The sequence below is a fragment of the Lissotriton vulgaris genome, chromosome 3_1, assembly GCF_964263255.1.
Source record: "Lissotriton vulgaris chromosome 3_1, aLisVul1.2, whole genome shotgun sequence".
Taxonomy (NCBI): Eukaryota; Metazoa; Chordata; class Amphibia; order Caudata; family Salamandridae; genus Lissotriton; species Lissotriton vulgaris.
Genome location: NC_141689.1, coordinates 12800778 through 12820187, shown reverse-complemented (window position 1 = coordinate 12820187; position 19410 = coordinate 12800778). Strand labels below are relative to the sequence as shown.

Below are 19410 nucleotides of genomic sequence, written 5' to 3'. Positions count from 1 at the left end.
ATTGCAGCAATGTCGCATGATGAATTACTTAGTATCATATAAAGATTAATAGAATTATACAGTGAAAACACAACTGCCGGAAAGTCCTGAAAAGGTCTTTACTAAAAACACTCCTACATCTTCTAAAAAGAAGTCGAAAAATAGCAAACAAGGTTCCAAAGAGAAGCTTTCTCATTCCTGAAGTAGGTCTCCTCAAAAGGAGCCCTCTGAAAGGAGGTACAACCTCAGGCATAGGGATCATTTGAGAAAACCTGACAGATATCAAGATACTGATACACGTTCCTTTCATACCTTTCAGATATCATCACAGATATCCAAAAGAAGAGGACGACCAGAGAAAAAGGTAGAGCGCGTGAAGTCCAAAGACGATCAACACGTTCAGAAAAGCAAACCAAAACCTCAATACACCAAAAAGAAGGTAGCAGGTCTAAAAATGAGACACACCAAGGATCTTGAGGACAAAACTCAAGAACGGACATACGCACATACCTTGGTTAGTTCTCCATATAGGTTATAAGAAATAACCCTCTGGATGGAGGGGGATATACTAAGAAAAGTGAAAGCACTCTTTTGGGAGCGACTTTCTAAGGGTTATGATATACTTCTAGCTAAACAAGACTGGCCACCAGAATTTGTCAGGGAGTGCCCACATGGCAAGGACATCATTATGCCAACATTCTCTAACTATATTCCAATACATTTAAAATATACTTATGCCAGGAAATGGACAGTTGCCCAAGCCCCAGCATTATACAAAAATCATGTAGGATGGGATGAGCACTCACCTCACCATAAACTCCTGTTACAAAATCAACCAACTGCAAAAAAGGCAGTACACAGTTAAGCAAGAAGCTAAAAAAACAGGTCAGGGAGATCTTAGATCAACTTGAATACCAAAGGGTTATTGAAACATGCACCTCATCAATGAACACTCCTTTGTTTCCTGTTTCCATACCAGACAATACATGCCGTCTAGTTTTGGATTACAGACATCTAAACTCTTGTTGCAAAACATTTGCAGTGCAAAATGCACATAGTACAGCATTGATGAATAACATTGTGCCTAAAAATATAATAGCACATTAGATATTTCAATTGGTTTCTTTTGTCAAAACATTGCACCTGAAAGCAGGTATTTGACCGCTTTCTCAATAACAGGGACACAGCGTCACTTCTGTCGCCTCCATCAAAGATTCAAGAATAGTCCTGGGTTATTCTCAACAAGGGTAACAGAGTTACTACAAACTTATGTTGACGAGGCATTGTCATATGTCGATGATATCTATCTGACAGACGATGACCCTAACAGGCACTTGAACAGGGTGAAAACCATTATTCTGGGCTTCGCCTCTGAAAGGTACAAATTCAATTTAAAAAAAATCAAGAATTGCCCACCTTAACGTCCTTTTCCTAGGATATGAGCTATCAAGTGAAGGCAAAAGCCTGGCAGCTAATTTTTTAGAAAAATGTGTGCTCCTCCAATCTCCAAAAACTCTGAAGTACTTACAGTTGATTCTAGGTTTCCTGAATTTTGGAAGAACTTACATTCTAAATTACGCAGAAAGGGTTAGACCTCTCTACAAATTAATCAAACAAGATTTTAAAACAATCAATTTGACAAAAAAACTCACCGAAAATTTGCGTTCACTTCAAGCTGACATGTTAGCAACTAAACATTTACAAACACGCCTAAACATACGCAACTTAATGATCCGAATCATTCCGGGTCAATGCGGATTCACCTACTTAACTTTTAAGAAAGGTGAAAAAGTACAAATTGCATACAAATTGCATTTGTACACACAAGCAGAAATGAATTTCACTTCTACAGAAAAAATTCTGACAGCAGTTCAAACCACTGTAGCAAAAGAGAGAGCCCTGGCACAAGTGAAACACATAATGGCCATAACCCCTGTACCAGCCTCAGAGGCAGTGAATAAAGCAAGCATTCTAAATGCTTAAGCTTTACATACGATATGGATACAATGGGTTAATTCTCTTGCTGCAACTGATGTTGAATACATTTTTGATCCTTATTTGAAAACACAAGAATTCCTGCAATACGAACAAGACTGTCCGCCGCCTACTGAAATTCTGCCTCTAGAAGAGTATGAATGTATAATTTATACTGACGGATCGGCACAACCCGCTACGGAGGATAAGCAAGCTTATAGAGCAGCTTGCGTGATCGGTAAAGGTCGTATGCGCGATGGCAAATTCAGACCTATGGTCATATAAACACAATCTCTAGAAGATTGTACAGCTTAGCGAGCTGAACTAAAAGCATTCATCATGGAATTTGAAAATACGGATCGCAAATTCCTCACACTGATAGTGTGCAATTCTTTCTACTGTGTTCAATTCTACAATGAATATTTAACAAATTGGCTTCAAAATGGTTTCAAAGACGCGAAAGATGGCACAATCGAGCATAAACCGCTTTAGCAACAAGTATTTCAGTTGTGAAACGGACAACAAGACACTCACGTGATACACACGCTGAGTCATCAAAGTGATGGCGTTCACGCTGAAGGGAATTCATTGGCTGATGAAACCGAGAAGGGGGCGTTGTTATTGGCTTCCATAGCTGTAATCACTCATTCAAAAACGAAAATAGACAGTAAAATAATACTGGCTGTCTATGCTATGCATTGCCAGAAACCGGTCCTCAGAAGCTTGTTTCCGGTCCAGGGAAGGCATGGCTTGGCAGTTCGGGCTGGACTGTTCCCATGAGGCACAGGGTCAGACTAATTTGCATATAGCCATGTCTGAACTGGGGTGGCAGAGTGGGCTAAAGAACGGTGATGGATCAAACCCAGATCTTTTGACTGGGTGTGAGTGTTTGATTGGTTCAGATGCTCCGTCCATCACCACCCCCTTTTGTACCGCTTTGGCCGCCATAAGCGTGGCAGGGTATGCTCAGACGTGAGTCCCTTGCTCACTTTGCCACTGGATTCAAGCAAGCGGGCTGAAGACGGCTGGAATGCCAGAAACCGGTCCTCGGAAGCTTGTTTTCGGTGCAGGGAAGGCATGGCTTGGCAGTTTGGGCTGGACTGTTCCCATGAGGCACATGGTCAGACTGATTTGCATATAACCATGTCTGAACTGGGGTGGCAGAGTGGGCTAAAGAACGGTGATGGATCAAACCCAGATCTTTTGCCTGGGTGTGAGTGTTTGATTGGTTCAGATGCTCCGTCCATCACCACCCCCTATTGTACCGCTTTGGCCGCCATAAGTGTGGCAGGGTATGCTCAGACGTGTTCCCTTGCTCACTTTGCCACTGGATTCAAGCAAGCCAGGCTGAAGACAGCTGGAATGCCAGAAACCGGTCCTCGGAAGCTTGTTTCCGGTCCAGGGAAGGCATGGCTTGGCAGTTCGGGCTGGACTGTTCCCATAAGGCACACGGTCAGACTGATTTGCATATCGCCATGTCTGAACTGGTGTGGCAGAGTGGGCTAAAGAACGGTGATGGATCAAACCCAGATCTTTTGACTAGGTGTGAGTGTTTGATTGGTTCAGATGCTCCGTCCATCACCACCCCCTTTTGTACTGCTTTGGCCGCCAGAAGTGTGGCAGGGTATGCTCAGACGTGAGTCCCTTGCTCACTTTGCACTGGATTCAAGCAAGCCGGGCTGAAGACGGCTGGAATGCCAGAAACCGGTCCTCGGAAGCTTGTTTCCGGTCCAGGGAAGGCATTGCTTGGCAGTTCGGGCTGGACTGTTCTCATGAGGCACACGGTCAGACTGATTTGCATATAGCCATGTCTGAACTGGGGTGGCAGAGTGGGCTAAAGAACGGTGATGGATCAAACCCAGATCTTTTGACTGAGTATGAGTGTTTGATTGGTTCAGATGCTCCGTCCATCACCACCCCCTTTTGTACCGCTTTGGCCGCCATAAGTGTGGCAGGGTATGCTCAGAAGTGAATCCCTCCCTCACTTTGCCACTGGATTCAAACAAGCTGGGCTGAAGATGGCTGGAATGCCAGTAACCGGTCCTCGGAAGCTTGTTTCCGGTCAAGGGAAGGCATGGCTTGGCAGTTCAGGCTGGACTGTTCCCATGAGGCACAGGGTCAGACTGATTTGCATATAGCCATGTCTGAACAGGGTTGGCAGAGTGGGCTAAAGAACGGTGATGGATCAAACCCAGATCTTTTGACTGGGTGTGAGTGTTTGATTGGTTCAGATGCTCCGTCCATCACCACCCCCTTTTGTACCGCTTTGGCCGCCATAAGTGTGGCAGGGTATGCTCAGACGTGAGTCCCTTGCTCACTTTGCCACTGGATTCAAGCAAGCCGGGCTGAAGACTGCTGGATTGCCAGAAACTGGTCCTCGAAAGCTTGTTTCCGGTCAGGGAAGGCATGGCTTGGCAGTTCGGGCTGGACTATTCCCATGAGGCACAGGGTCAGACTGATTTGCATATAGCCATGTCTGAACTGGGGTGGCAGAGTGGGATAAAGAACGGTGATGGATCAAACCCAGATATTTTGACAGGGTGTGAGTGTTTGATTGGTTCAGATGCTCCGTCCATCACCACCCCCTTTTGTACCGCTTTGGCCGCCATAAGTGTGGCAGGGTATGCTCAGACGTGAGTCCCTTGCTCACTTTGCCACTGGATTCAAGCAAGCCGGGCTGAAGACTGCTGGAAAGCCCGAAACCGGTCCTCGGAAGCTTGTTTCCGGTCCAGGGAAGGCATGCTTGGCAGTTCGGGCTGGACTGTTCCCATGAGGCACACGGTCAGACTGATTTGCATATAGCCATCTCTGAACTGGGGTGGCAGAGTGGGCTAAAGAACGGTGATGGATCAAACCCAGATCTTTTGACTGGGTGTGAGTGTTTGATTGGTTCAGATGCTCCGTCCATCACCACCCCCCTTTGTACCGCTTTGGCCGCCATAAGTGTGGCAATGTATGCTCAGACGTGAGTCCCTTGCTCACTTTGCCACTGGATTCAAACAAGCCGGGCTGAAGACGGATGGAATGCCAGAAATCGGTCCTCGGAAGCTTGTTTCCGGTCCAGGGAAGGCATGGCTTGGCAGTTCGGGCTGGACTGTTCCCATGAGGCACAGGGTCAGACTGATTTGCATATAGCCATGTTTGAACAGGGTTGGCAGAGTGGGCTAAAGAACGGTGATGGATCAAACCCAGATCTTTTGACTGGGTGTGAGTGTTTGATTGGTTTAGATGCTCCGTCCATCACCACCCCCTTTTGTACCGCTTTGGCCACCATAAGTGTGGCAGGGTATGCTCAGACGTGAGTCCCTTGCTCACTTTGCCACTGGATTCAAGCTAGCCGGGCAGAAGACTGCTGGATTGCCAGAAACCGGTCCTCGGAAGCTTGTTTCCGGTCCAGGGAAGGCATGGCTTGGCAGTTCGGGCTGGACTATTCCCATGAGGCACAGGGTTGGACTGATTTGAATATAACCATGTCTGAACTGGGGTGGCAGAGTGGGATAAAGAACGGTGATGGATCAAACCCAGATATTTTGACTGGGTGTGAGTGTTTGATTGGTTCAGATGCTCCGTCCATCACCACCCCCTTTTGCACCGCTTTGGCCGCCATAAGTGTGGCAGGGTATGCTCAGACGTGAGTCCCTTGCTCACTTTGCCACTGGATTCAAGCAAGCCGGGCTGAAGACATCTGGAATGCCCGAAACCGGTCCTTGGAAGCTTGTTTCCGGTCCAGGGAAGGCATGGCTTGGCAGTTCGGGCTGGACTGTTCCCATGAGGCACAGGGTCAGACTGATTTTCATATAGCTATGTCTGAACTGGTGTGGCAGAGTGGGCTAAAGAACGGTGATGGATCAAACCCAGATCTTTTGACTAGGTGTGAGTGTTTGATTGGTTCAGATGCTCCGTCCATCACCACCCCCTTTTGTACTGCTTTGGCCGCCAGAAGTGTGGCAGGGTATGCTCAGACGTGAGTCCCTTGCTCACTTTGCACTGGATTCAAGCAAGCCGGGCTGAAGACGGCTGGAATGCCAGAAACCGGTCCTCGGAAGCTTGTTTCCGGTCCAGGGAAGGCATTGCTTGGCAGTTCGGGCTGGACTGTTCTCATGAGGCACACGGTCAGACTGATTTGCATATAGCCATGTCTGAACTGGGGTGGCAGAGTGGGCTAAAGAACGGTGATGGATCAAACCCAGATCTTTTGACTGAGTATGAGTGTTTGATTGGTTCAGATGCTCCGTCCATCACCACCCCCTTTTGTACCGCTTTGGCCGCCATAAGTGTGGCAGGGTATGCTCAGAAGTGAATCCCTCCCTCACTTTGCCACTGGATTCAAACAAGCTGGGCTGAAGATGGCTGGAATGCCAGTAACCGGTCCTCGGAAGCTTGTTTCCGGTCAAGGGAAGGCATGGCTTGGCAGTTCAGGCTGGACTGTTCCCATGAGGCACAGGGTCAGACTGATTTGCATATAGCCATGTCTGAACAGGGTTGGCAGAGTGGGCTAAAGAACGGTGATGGATCAAACCCAGATCTTTTGACTGGGTGTGAGTGTTTGATTGGTTCAGATGCTCCGTCCATCACCACCCCCTTTTGTACCGCTTTGGCCGCCATAAGTGTGGCAGGGTATGCTCAGACGTGAGTCCCTTGCTCACTTTGCCACTGGATTCAAGCAAGCCGGGCTGAAGACTGCTGGATTGCCAGAAACTGGTCCTCGAAAGCTTGTTTCCGGTCAGGGAAGGCATGGCTTGGCAGTTCGGGCTGGACTATTCCCATGAGGCACAGGGTCAGACTGATTTGCATATAGCCATGTCTGAACTGGGGTGGCAGAGTGGGATAAAGAACGGTGATGGATCAAACCCAGATATTTTGACAGGGTGTGAGTGTTTGATTGGTTCAGATGCTCCGTCCATCACCACCCCCTTTTGTACCGCTTTGGCCGCCATAAGTGTGGCAGGGTATGCTCAGACGTGAGTCCCTTGCTCACTTTGCCACTGGATTCAAGCAAGCCGGGCTGAAGACTGCTGGAAAGCCCGAAACCGGTCCTCGGAAGCTTGTTTCCGGTCCAGGGAAGGCATGCTTGGCAGTTCGGGCTGGACTGTTCCCATGAGGCACACGGTCAGACTGATTTGCATATAGCCATCTCTGAACTGGGGTGGCAGAGTGGGCTAAAGAACGGTGATGGATCAAACCCAGATCTTTTGACTGGGTGTGAGTGTTTGATTGGTTCAGATGCTCCGTCCATCACCACCCCCCTTTGTACCGCTTTGGCCGCCATAAGTGTGGCAATGTATGCTCAGACGTGAGTCCCTTGCTCACTTTGCCACTGGATTCAAACAAGCCGGGCTGAAGACGGATGGAATGCCAGAAATCGGTCCTCGGAAGCTTGTTTCCGGTCCAGGGAAGGCATGGCTTGGCAGTTCGGGCTGGACTGTTCCCATGAGGCACAGGGTCAGACTGATTTGCATATAGCCATGTTTGAACAGGGTTGGCAGAGTGGGCTAAAGAACGGTGATGGATCAAACCCAGATCTTTTGACTGGGTGTGAGTGTTTGATTGGTTTAGATGCTCCGTCCATCACCACCCCCTTTTGTACCGCTTTGGCCACCATAAGTGTGGCAGGGTATGCTCAGACGTGAGTCCCTTGCTCACTTTGCCACTGGATTCAAGCTAGCCGGGCAGAAGACTGCTGGATTGCCAGAAACCGGTCCTCGGAAGCTTGTTTCCGGTCCAGGGAAGGCATGGCTTGGCAGTTCGGGCTGGACTATTCCCATGAGGCACAGGGTTGGACTGATTTGAATATAACCATGTCTGAACTGGGGTGGCAGAGTGGGATAAAGAACGGTGATGGATCAAACCCAGATATTTTGACTGGGTGTGAGTGTTTGATTGGTTCAGATGCTCCGTCCATCACCACCCCCTTTTGCACCGCTTTGGCCGCCATAAGTGTGGCAGGGTATGCTCAGACGTGAGTCCCTTGCTCACTTTGCCACTGGATTCAAGCAAGCCGGGCTGAAGACATCTGGAATGCCCGAAACCGGTCCTTGGAAGCTTGTTTCCGGTCCAGGGAAGGCATGGCTTGGCAGTTCGGGCTGGACTGTTCCCATGAGGCACAGGGTCAGACTGATTTTCATATAGCTATGTCTGAACTGGGGTGGCAGAGTGGGCTAAAGAACGGTGATGGATCAAACCCAGATCTTTTCACTGGGTGTGAGTGTTTGATTGGTTCAGATGCTCCGTCCATCACCACCCCCTTTTGTACCGCTGTCTATGCTATAAGCAAAGGCAGCGGTGCAGCGTTACCTAAAAATTTTCCACTCAAATAATCATATATAATTGATGCAAACAGTGTTCCGTTTGCTCAAATCCCTGGAGTGGGGGATAGGGTAATTCCAAACATGGAACGAAGAACAGCTTTGATTTACGAAGCACATCGGGGAGAGGGTCTTATACATCAGGGGATCTCTAAAATAGTATTAGCTTTAAAAGAGATGTACTGGTGTTCAAGGATGAATGCACATATTCACTTCTTCGTCCTTAACTGCATAGACTGTAATAGAGATCGCAGCACAGAACACCACCAGATACCCGACTACAGCGTAGACAGAGAAGTGGAGACACCCTTGTTAGACAGCATTAGACTATATACCTGCAGTCATCCATCTGGACGAATGCAGTACTACAAACACTAAGTCAAGGTCCCTTTGGATGTGGCCTCAGCGCTAGGCTGACGCTCAAATTTGTTATAAAAGATTTTTGAGCCTTTATCGGCACATCCGCAATAGGCATGCTACATTCTGACCAGGGTCCTGCATCTAGCTCTCAAGTTTACAAAAAGCCATGGCCAGTTTGGGCATTGCACTGCGGTATTCTTCTCCATTCCATCTTGAGGGAAATTCTGTTGTGGAAAGAAAAAACAGGCACATAAAGCAGTCTATAACAGTTAGGGTATTAGGTTCGGGTGACGAGTGGGTCAAACATCTCACTGGGGTTCAACATGCACTTAACAATTTGCCAAGAAGTTCTTTAGGTGGTGTCACTCCATATGTGGTCCTATTTGGGACAAGAATGCTGGTTCCGGACCTTGATTGTCATGGAACAGTGGTGGAAAATGAGAATTTTGATATTAAAGATCATGTGGCTGTTTTACAAGACTTAAATGAACTAAGATTGAAACAAGGCAACGTCATCCTGAAGCCAACCACCACTGGGGAAAAACCAACAGTCCCAGCAAGGCCTGTCTGGATACCAAAGCTTGGTCATCTAGTCAGAGAAACGATCGCGGACAAGTAGGAATTTGGGCCTTCTTACAGACAACCAGTCGTAGCAATCCACGGAACAAGAACAGTGATACTGCCGCCCATTGATGGTAAAAAGGAGAACCAATTTGTGTTTATCGATCTGATCAAACCACACTATGTGGCCGATACTAAGCAGTAGGCCAAGTGGACTCCGCCAATGTTGCAGACACACTCCTCTAGCTACTATCCAAGAGGTTCAAACTGAGAGACTCTTAACCATTGAGGAATCTGCAGTAAGAAAAGAAGGACTATGCAACAAAGCTATGGAACCCGTTCCTCTTGAGTCCCAAATGACAGTTCGTCCTGAAAGCGGTTCCAGCAATTTCAACAAATACGGATGGAATTCCAACCATTGACAGAACTGCCTCTAACTATTTAATTAACTTTGATACGTTTTCTGAGGATACCAGCGAACCTGAAACAATGACAGCCAAAAGAACTTTCGAAGAACTAACAATTGACTTTTTTCATCACCTGGAAAACACTTATCTAATTTTGCCATGGAATGAACTATTTATTGTGTTGGGAATATTATTTCTTCTACTTTGGTTAGCTCTGGTAATAACTCTGGGTATGCTGATAAATGGAAGATATGTAAAAATGGACACTGCAAGTAAGAATGTCAACCTACTCCTCAAGCCACACAAATCGTCCCATCATGAACAAAGAGACTTGTCAGCAGTGAACATCACAGCCATTGCTATACAAGATGGTATAGCTTGGGACAAAACAGAATATGACATTTTTGGCCCGTCGGAGCTGCTGAAGATTTCACACTTATTCAAGATTTCATTAATTGATTTTATTACCTCTAGTACCTTTTCTGATGATTGGGACTTCGAGACCGTTATTAATATGATGTCTGATCTAGAGATGTCTGCAGTATTCACAAATCATGAATATTTAGAAGGTTCATCAGACTATGAACATATGTATTGGTATACCCATTATGGTCATTATATCTTGTACAAATCTACAATGCCTAGAAATGTTTATATGTATAACCATTGGGAACATTGTCCTGCACCTCCAAAGGGTAGCTCAAAAACTTTTGCGAATGAGTTTCCATATTTTTTCAGGATTCAATGTTTTCAATGCTGAATCATTTTACTTTAGAAATGTGAACAGAACAAGAATAAAAAGTATGTTAACAAATTAGATTAGATTAGATTTTATAAAGCGCGTAGTCACCCGTAAGTATCCCAGCGCTAAGATCCACACATCTGAGGGTCACTGGGGCGAAGGGGGAAGTCAGATCAGGGGAAAAGGTGCGTTTTCAGCCGCTTCCTGAATCGGAAATAGTCTGGTTCCGTTCTATGGTCCCGGGGTAGTGAATTCCAAAGGCGGGCAGTGTTAACAGAAAAGCGCCGTCCACCCGTACGCACCTTCTTAACTCTGGGGATGATGATGAGGTATTCTTGATCGGATCGGAGGGCTCTTGGGGCTTTGTAAGGCCGGATAAATTTTCTCAAAATAGGGGGGCCTTTGCCTTGTAGAAGTCTGTGGGACAGACAGAGAGCCTTAAACTTCACCCGCTCTCTCACTGGAAGCCAGTGGAGGAGTCTCAGGGCTGGCTTGGCCGAAGCTCTGGCCGGAGTATTGGTAAGAATCCGAGCCGCGGCATTCTGGATCCTTTGTATTTTGTCAAGGGTTGCCTCGGGAGCGCCTAGGTAGATGGTGTTAATGTAATCCAGCCTTGATAAAATAAGGCCTTGGATTAACAGTTTCTGGGAGGCGGGAGGAAGTAGGGGCAGAATCTTCCTGATTGATTTAGGGAGCCCAAAGCAAGTCCCCGCGATTTTTTTGGCTTGCGTCTTGAAAGACAGATATTTTTCGAGCCAAATACCCAGGCTTTTAATCTCAGATTTAGGAGCAGGGGGATCACCCAGGCAGGGGGCCAGATGTTCTGCCAGAGGGAAAGCCCCTTCTGGCCAAGGAGGAGAATATCTGTCTTTGAGCCGTTAAGTTTCAAATACCAAACAAATGTATTCTGCAGCCTTTATTGCCCTACTGTCTATTCAGGGTTTCGACTTTTGGAAAGACAACAGTGAGACAAAAACTGTCTGGGGTTCAAAAGATTGGCAAGTGCAGTGGGTAGAAGCTATATTTAGAGCCTGTATCATCCCTGAATAAATTATGTTTTTGAATGACATTGTCCAACAAACTTCTTGCCTTTGGTTAGCCAAGATAAAGGACATGAACCAACCAACCATACCTATACCTGCAAGTAATAGCACTACACGGGGGAGGTCGACGTACATAATATTTTGCATCACAACAGATCAGATCCAGATTGGAACAAATGGTTGCTCTGGCCCAAGATCGATTCCTGACCAAAACTCAAGTTATAAAGCCAATAGGCCAGACCGAAGATATGTTCAAAGACAGCATCCTGGGGTAATACCAACATACAGTGTAGGGAAGCTATGCCTTGATTGGCTGCAAAAAGCTACACTATAGGATGTAAAACAACACTTATCTTTACTTAAAGATGGTGCAAACCTTAGGGAATTCTTGCTAGGACCAAGAAAACCATGTCAAAAACGTTTCATATATGCCGGTATATATGCTGCATATAACGAAATATGGAAGATTACGCAAGCAGAGCAGAACAAATACGAGAAATTGATCTTATTAATTTAGAGAAATCTCTCTCTGTAGTAGGCAACGGGTTAAGGACTCTGTCGTCCAGGATATATTCATTGGACAGTATTGTGTCTTCTACCATAGACATCATCGAACAAGACTTGGTCATGTTGCAACATGGTCAGTCTAAATTATGTTCTATCATGCTATTAGGTTAGACGCTCCAAATCTTATGTTTAAGCTATGTGCCTTGGCGTTTAATCAACACTACGTCACTGTTTTCAGAATTCAATCTCACTGATAAACAGATCAAACTGACACAAAGGGGAGCAGACTATATTGTGCTGAGCATTGAAAAACTGGAAATATTACCATTTACGGTAGCAGAGAAACCAGCTACTGAATGGATAATACATGGAACAATCATTCTGCCGGTTACAATTTTCCACTTTCAGTATTGCCTGAAGCACATACCAGCAGGCAAATATGAAAGGTTGGGTAAAGAATACATCAAGACATCCTGGGATTTACCATACACACACAGATGTTGGAGTAGGGGATTTGATGTGTTTCTTAGCAGTTCAAACTGTAAAAACGCACTAAGCGGTACTCTCCTTTGTCAGGGTATTAATTTACAGGGGGCCTGCGATGGTTCCTCTATCAACTTATCCTGTCACCTGCAAGGCTCACCAGCTGCAGTGATTGATCCATTTTTTGGACAACTTTCAAATGAAAGTTACCTCATGTTGAACGATCACAGCTGCTGTGGCATGTTGTCATGTATCCCATATCTAGTGACTGTTACATTGCTGTATGCAAGTATTGTTTCCACCAACCAAGACAGCCAGGGAGTCGCCTTTATGGCCTTCACTGAACATCTCTTCTATACAAATTGATACTCTAAGCAGAATGAAAGCCATTCTTTTGCAAAAAACTGTGCCACTGACCTCGGCCAAAGCGACCTATGATCTACAAGTCGCAAGGACTTCTGCCGAGATAAATGCCCTTTTGAATACAAACTGCCTGTTCATTTCTCAGAAATATTATGTTGTATCTTCAACATATCTGATACAAGCGGTATTGTACATGTATTAAAGACCGTGTGTTCCGGACTGTTAGTACCTTTTTAAGCAGTCCTTGAAATCATTCCAAACTTCATGCACTCTGTGTTTGATGGACTGCCCCTACTTTTGGGACTTGTTGCAGGGATACTATTTTTGCTCCTACTGCGGCGATATGGCAAGCCAAATAACCAGCGACACCCAGTTCACCATGGAGAAAGTTCTGCAGGAGATGAAGTGTCGTGGCCGCATCGTCCAAATTTTGGGTTTAACTCGTCTACTAGAATTAAATACCACATGGTTTCTGTCATTCAGTCCAATCTGGCAAGATTGCATCTTACCTGATCTACGCTGCCAGTTTTGCATTGAAGTCTGTGTTCTAGACATCTGCCTAACACTCCTATCAGTCATCCCTACGGATGTCGATACTCTGCTGGACCTTATAATGGCCCATGCTCTGTGTTGTCCCCAGCTTCTACCAATCCTGATGACGGCATTCATTGAGATCTCACAGATGCACTTTGCAACTGCTGAGGTACGAGAGGAATCAACAGGCATGCAGGTAAAATCTGATTCAAACAGTTCTGATGTGACCAATGCTGAAGGCGATAGTTCACATCTATGTGCGGTTAATCTTCTAAACGAGGTATTCTAACTTTCACCTACAACGGTAGATTACTTTTTGTCTACAGAAATAGAATATTTCATGTTTTCGCCAAGCCCTAACACTGACTTTTGATTTTGTAGGACTTCCCCTTGCCTGGATATGGATTTCTCTTGAAGAACTAATTTATTACGCATGAACATCTATTCCTTAGGGGTTCATTCATGACATTCTTATGCCCAACCTGTACGTCAATACTGGCATTCCTAAACACCTTCGAGGTATAAACATACCTTCACTTGCTATGGCAAGGCACGGGGAGGTTCGGCTACCTACTTGCCCGATGCGGCAAGTCCCCAACTGACCTACTGACCAGGCACTGTCATCCTCCTAGCCAACAATCCAGCTCCAGTGTTTCTGACTCCCCTTGCGGGGTGTTAGAGATCGAGTCCCTGGAAAGAGATTCCAACCTCTCCCATTCTAAGGTATGGAGCTGATTAGAACCTAGAGAAACTTTTGGCAATTCTTAGCGAAACTAAAACTAAAGTTTAGCTACGACAAGGCTATAGCTAAAACCGCACCTACTTCTTCCCTTGTACTACGCTTAGGTCAGGTACACTGGGGTGGCATTATTTTAGAAGCACCCATTGAGTATTTTAGCCTGTGTTATTTATGTATGTGTTTTTATATATGTCATAGCTACAGACCTGGCTATTGCAGTATTATTTTATATTACTGCTAACGCTGTAGGCATTATACTTCGCATTCTGTCTTTTTATTGTAGCAGTTCATATCTCTTGCATGAGAAATAAGACTGTTCAATAAACCCTTTTATTGAAACACCAGTCTCTCTTTGTTCTGTGCAACTCTGAAGAAACGAAGCATGCATGATTGACTGAGTGTAACTATAATCTATTGTTTCCACGACTCTGAAGATATTGTTTCCGACTCTAAGGGAAACAAAGTTGTCATGTTTATGCAGTTGTCAGAGACTAATCCCTTCTTGTTCATTGAAGAAGTTTCTAGTGACCTCTGAGTTAGCTGGCACACACAAGTAATAAAGTTTAATGTACTCGCTAGAGACATACTGACCTCAGTACTATGTCAAATCTAAAGTGTATATTATTCCAATGCGCAGAGCCTATGAAGGATATAGGAACTACACCACAGGGATACAGGTAGAGGTATAGATAGAGGTAAAGGTATATATAGAGGTACAGGTAGGGGTAGAGGTAGAGGTAGGAATAGAGGTAGGGTAGAGGTAAAGATATAGGTAGGGATAGGGATAGAGGTTGAGATAGAGGTAGAGATAGAGGTAGAGGTAGAGGTAGAGATAGAGGTTGAGATATAGGTATAGGTAGGAATAGAGGTAGAGATAGAGGTAGAGATAGGGATAGAGATAAAGGTAGAGATAGAGGTAGAGGTAGAGATAAAAGTGAAGGTATGGATAGAGGTAGAGATAGAGGTAGGTATCGAGGTAGGGATAGAGGTAGAGGTAGAGGTAGGGATAGAGGTATAGGTAGAGCTAGGGATAGAGATAGAGGCAGAGATAGAGGTTGAGTTAGAGATAGAGATAGAGTTGAGGATAGAGGTAGAAGCCGAGGTAGAGATAGAGGTAGAGATAGAGGTAGGCAAAGGGAAGACAACAGGTTTAGACACTGACATATACAGGGGTGAGCAAGAGAGACATATCATGCATTTTCTCAAGGACCCCATGTAAGGGAAGGGCCCTGGGCAATTGTCCACTGGGGTTCTTAGAATCCTCACAGCAGCAGTACGAGACAGATCACAATTATGGTTTTGGGTAAAGGTTCTTGCTTCTGAATTCAACTGTTTGGCTGAAAGTGTTCCAACTCATGGATTTGAGAATACAGTGAACAACTAACATTGGTCTTGAATTAGTGCTTTTAAAGACAAAGTTATATTTATGTTTGAGCTCATTTTCAAAGTGTCTGATAAAAACCTATAATAAAAGTGGTGGGTTGTTCACTGTTCCAAAAACATACATGTTAGGAGTGTGTTGGGCAAAACTTTACCAAAGGTGGATGGGTGACAGTGCCGCAAGGTGCCTGTACTTGTTGCTTTATTAGAGTTTGTAAGGCAGTAGCGCTCTCGTTTCATATCACCCACCTGAAGTCCATGTCTGCTCTGTGTGAAGACTATTTTTTAGCCGGGGTTGGTACTGGGGTCCCTGCTGCCTGGATTGTGTACTTTCCTGGTGTTGTGTACACCTTCTCAAAGTCCAGCTGCCTCTTCACAAGTGTCTCATATGTGTCCTGGTGATCGGAGACCTGTCAGGAGTTGGAACAAAACATGCACAAGAGTCAAACGGTGCCTAATCCTGCACACCAACACAAATACTCAATGTAATCACTCCACTGATAGGGGCAGGGTGCAGACATGAAGATAAGACAGTGCTGCTAATTGTCTGGGAGTTAAAGACCTAGGAACTAATTTAGATCTCAGCAGACAGGTTACTCCATCACAACAATGACAAATATCCTGTTCAACTAAATATACGTCCCGTAGGACATAATGGAATTCATAATTTGGTGGACGGGATACCCATTGCAGTTTTGACGTAGTAACCATTCTACTGAGATCTAATTCCGGACCTTAGAGCCTCGTTTAGAGTTGGAGGGACTCGAAAATCCTCTTATATCTGGAGGACACTTTAGGAACTCAGTTGAATCCATCAACTGAATCTTCAAAACAATGTGGAGTAATTCAGCGAATTTAGAGGACTGATTTCAGCAATGTCAGAATATAAAATTAAAAAACACCTCTCTGGACAGTGTATTAAAATCAAGTAGTCTATATAAAAAGTGTAAGATATCTAGAGGAAGATAGAGGCAACAGGTAGATAATACCAACTCTCTTTTTGTGGAAGTGTTGGTGAGAAGTTAGGCTTATCGGAGGGTAGTGCAAAGCAGTTTTTGTACTCATAGAGCAAAAAAACGAGCTACATGCTAAATAATAAATCCAAGACCAATTTTCTATGACAATAACAAGATTCCTTACATTTCTTTTTTAGAAGCAAGTCTTCAAATTAGAAATATGCTTTATGCAATTTGAAAACTCAAATAAACAATTTGTATACGAGTGGTTATTGAAACAAATGCAGTGCAGTTCAAATAATTCAGTACTTTCAGTAACTAGGTACTTGGCGGTCAATTCCATCAACTAGTTACTATCGGGGTCAGTGGGGAAAGCAATGGATGTGTATAGCTGCAATGAAATTCAGTAGACCGCCAACAACGTCATGGTCGCTGGCAGCAGCTCATTGGAAGCCAATACATTGGGAACACTGCCAAACCGGTGTTCGCGATTGCTGGAGGATGGTGTGTTTTCAGGTAGCAGAGGACCGCTGATTTAGTTGCCCCTGTGGTTGTTGGTAGGAGGAGTGCGCCAAGGGGTTTTAATTGACCATGGTCCTGTGGAAAGTCAGAGGTCATCTTCACTAGTATGATGAAGGCCTTTGGGGGCTCAGGACTCGGGTACAGCAGGCAGAAGAGTTGCACCTGGAGCAGGAGTACCAGAGGTTGTGGGTGCTCTTTCCGGAGTTCACTGGCAGTGGTCAGGCCGCTGGTGTTCTACAGAGCAGACCATCATAGAAGAGGCAGTAGTTCCATCATTGCTGCTTTATGCCGTTGATGCCACTGTTAGGAACATGGCTGTTTTCAGCGTTGGCCGGTATGCTGAGAGGATCCCTCGATTTAATGGAGACTTACAGGGGTCGATTCCACTGTACTGGTGAACCAACAGGTCTATGATGCTGCAACGTTTTTTTCTGTCGTGAGTTGCGATTGCACGGAGTGTGCCAGTCCTCAACCACTGCGATTTCTTTACTGGCATGTGTCTGGGACTAGACCCTCTAGCCCAAAGGGAGGTTATTGGCAAATTGCTGAAGGCTGAAGGGTTCTCGGACTTCTTGGAGGCCTCGCAAGTTTCAGGAGAGGCAGCAGGTTGCAATGGTTGGGTTCTAAGCAGTGGTGGGGGTTTGTGCCAGTTTTTTTGGCATCAGGTCTCAGTTCTTGAAAAGCAGTGGTCTTCTTTTGTCATCTTCTTGTGTCTGTCGAATCTAAAGTCATACTTTCCGGCAGCCACCTAAATACTGAATTTTGGGGCATTTTCAGGCGAGGCGAGGTAGTAGCCAACGGGCTGCCTACCTGTAGGGTACATACACCCTTTATGCTCAACCCATGTAGGAGTTGGGCATACCCTGACTCCTAAAAGGCTCTTATCCCCAACCTAAATTTGGCGGATAGTGAAAAGTGGGGTCTGGAAAGTAGACCCACCTCCGACTTTGCCTAGTTTTCCACCAGTAATCTTGTAGAAAGTGGGGCAGGAAGTGGGGATACCATCTGCTTCTAAGAGCAGAAGGCTGGGGGCAGGGTTCAAAGGCGACATTCTCTTTGAAGTTCCCACTTCTGTTGAGGCAGACGCTGCACGGAGGTACGGGGTGACCCCCTCTACCCAGAGCAGTCTTTGTCTCTGGATACCAAGAGATCTGGCTGTCTGTCCCGGGTCCTAGGAATATGTCCGGGGGTAGAATGCTGGCTAAGACTAGACTGGAAAAACCCCAGGGATTGGTAGGTTTCAGGGGGCCCGTTATCAGGGTCTCCAGTGTGAGTTTATTAAGAAATTCAATACTGGCATCCTCAAGGATTTATTCCGACAAGATGTTTAATACCGAACACCTTAGCAATCAGTAAAGCCATCATGGAGCTACAAAAAATCTTGTTGATGGGTATCCAGCCCATGTACTCTTTATGGCTTCCCTGTTCACTTACAACACCCAGAATGGACTGCATATTATAGAGGCATATCAGCTCCGGCTGATATGCCCTCACATAACACATAGTGCACCCTGCCTTAGGGCTAAAGGCCTGCAATAGGAGTGACCTACCTATATCTTGTGCATTGTATGGGTGGCATGGCACACAGGGCTATCTGCTAGGTCAACTCTTCAGTTTTTCCTGAACCTGGAAAGCAGCCTGCGATAGCAGCACAACCTGGTCTCGGTGAGGAGCCTCCAGGGTATCTGCTTTCTGTCCCCATGCCCTGGGTACCAGGAGTATTACTTACTGGGGCTTACAGGGGAGACAGAAGTTGTACAAATCATGCAACAATTTTAGGGAAGGGAGATCTGGCACTGCGAACCTGATTAGCAGGGACCCAGTGCACTTACAATCCAAAATTACATCACATATCAGGCACAAATTGGGGGCAAACCATGTCAAAAGAGGTACTTTCTTACACACCTCATGAAGGGTGATCAGGACCACTCATGGAGCTGCGTCCATATCTGAAAGCATCCTTCCACATGTGAAGAGTTTACCCCAGGGTGCAGATAGCCCTCAGGATCCTGTCCCCCGGTGTGAATGGTCGGTCAATGGAGGGGTGGCAGCACGGCAATACTGTCCCTTTGGAACTGACAGTTTACTTTGGAAGCGACAATAGGCCGACATTTCTTTTTTTTAAAGAACAGCACCAGCACTTGTCACGGGACACTACAGGCACTTGGAATGGAGCCTGATTTAATTTCAGTGTGACAGTACTAAAGGTTCTGTGCAGTAATGCCATAGCGTTCTTACAGTACTTGTACAGCTCATCCTGGCTGTGACCCCTTTATTGGGACAGTAGAGACGCTCCTGCAGAGCTGTAAAATCTTTTTGACAGTACTGACACTTCCCAGCAGAGCTGCAAGAGCATTGCATCATTACTAACATTTCTCAGCAGTTCTGCATAACCGTTGCAGCACTACTCACACTTCCCAGCAGTTCTTCAGGACCTTTGTGCCAAAACCAGTACTTCTCAGCAGAGCTGCTAGAGCGTTGCAGCATTACTGACATTTCTCAGCAGTTCTTCAAGATCTTTGTGGCAGTATTGGCCCTTTTAGCAGTTCTGTAAG

General features: G+C 45.7%; 2 protein-coding genes across 2 annotated transcripts in view; both read right to left on the bottom strand.

The window, feature by feature from the left end:
• LOC147725825 (uncharacterized) overlaps nucleotides 1–19410 on the bottom strand; it is a 962593-nt gene that overhangs the window by 690671 nt on the left and 252512 nt on the right. The gene's annotated exons all lie outside the window — the stretch shown is intronic.
• The window catches only part of LOC147725826 (uncharacterized), a 295047-nt gene that overhangs the window by 23149 nt on the left and 252488 nt on the right, over nucleotides 1–19410 (bottom strand). Inside the window, exon 7 of the mRNA XM_086960002.1 lies at nucleotides 15627–15787. Coding sequence (XP_086816128.1) covers nucleotides 15656–15787 — 132 coding nt within the window. The 3' untranslated portion in view covers nucleotides 15627–15655. The remainder of the gene's footprint in view (nucleotides 1–15626; nucleotides 15788–19410) is intronic.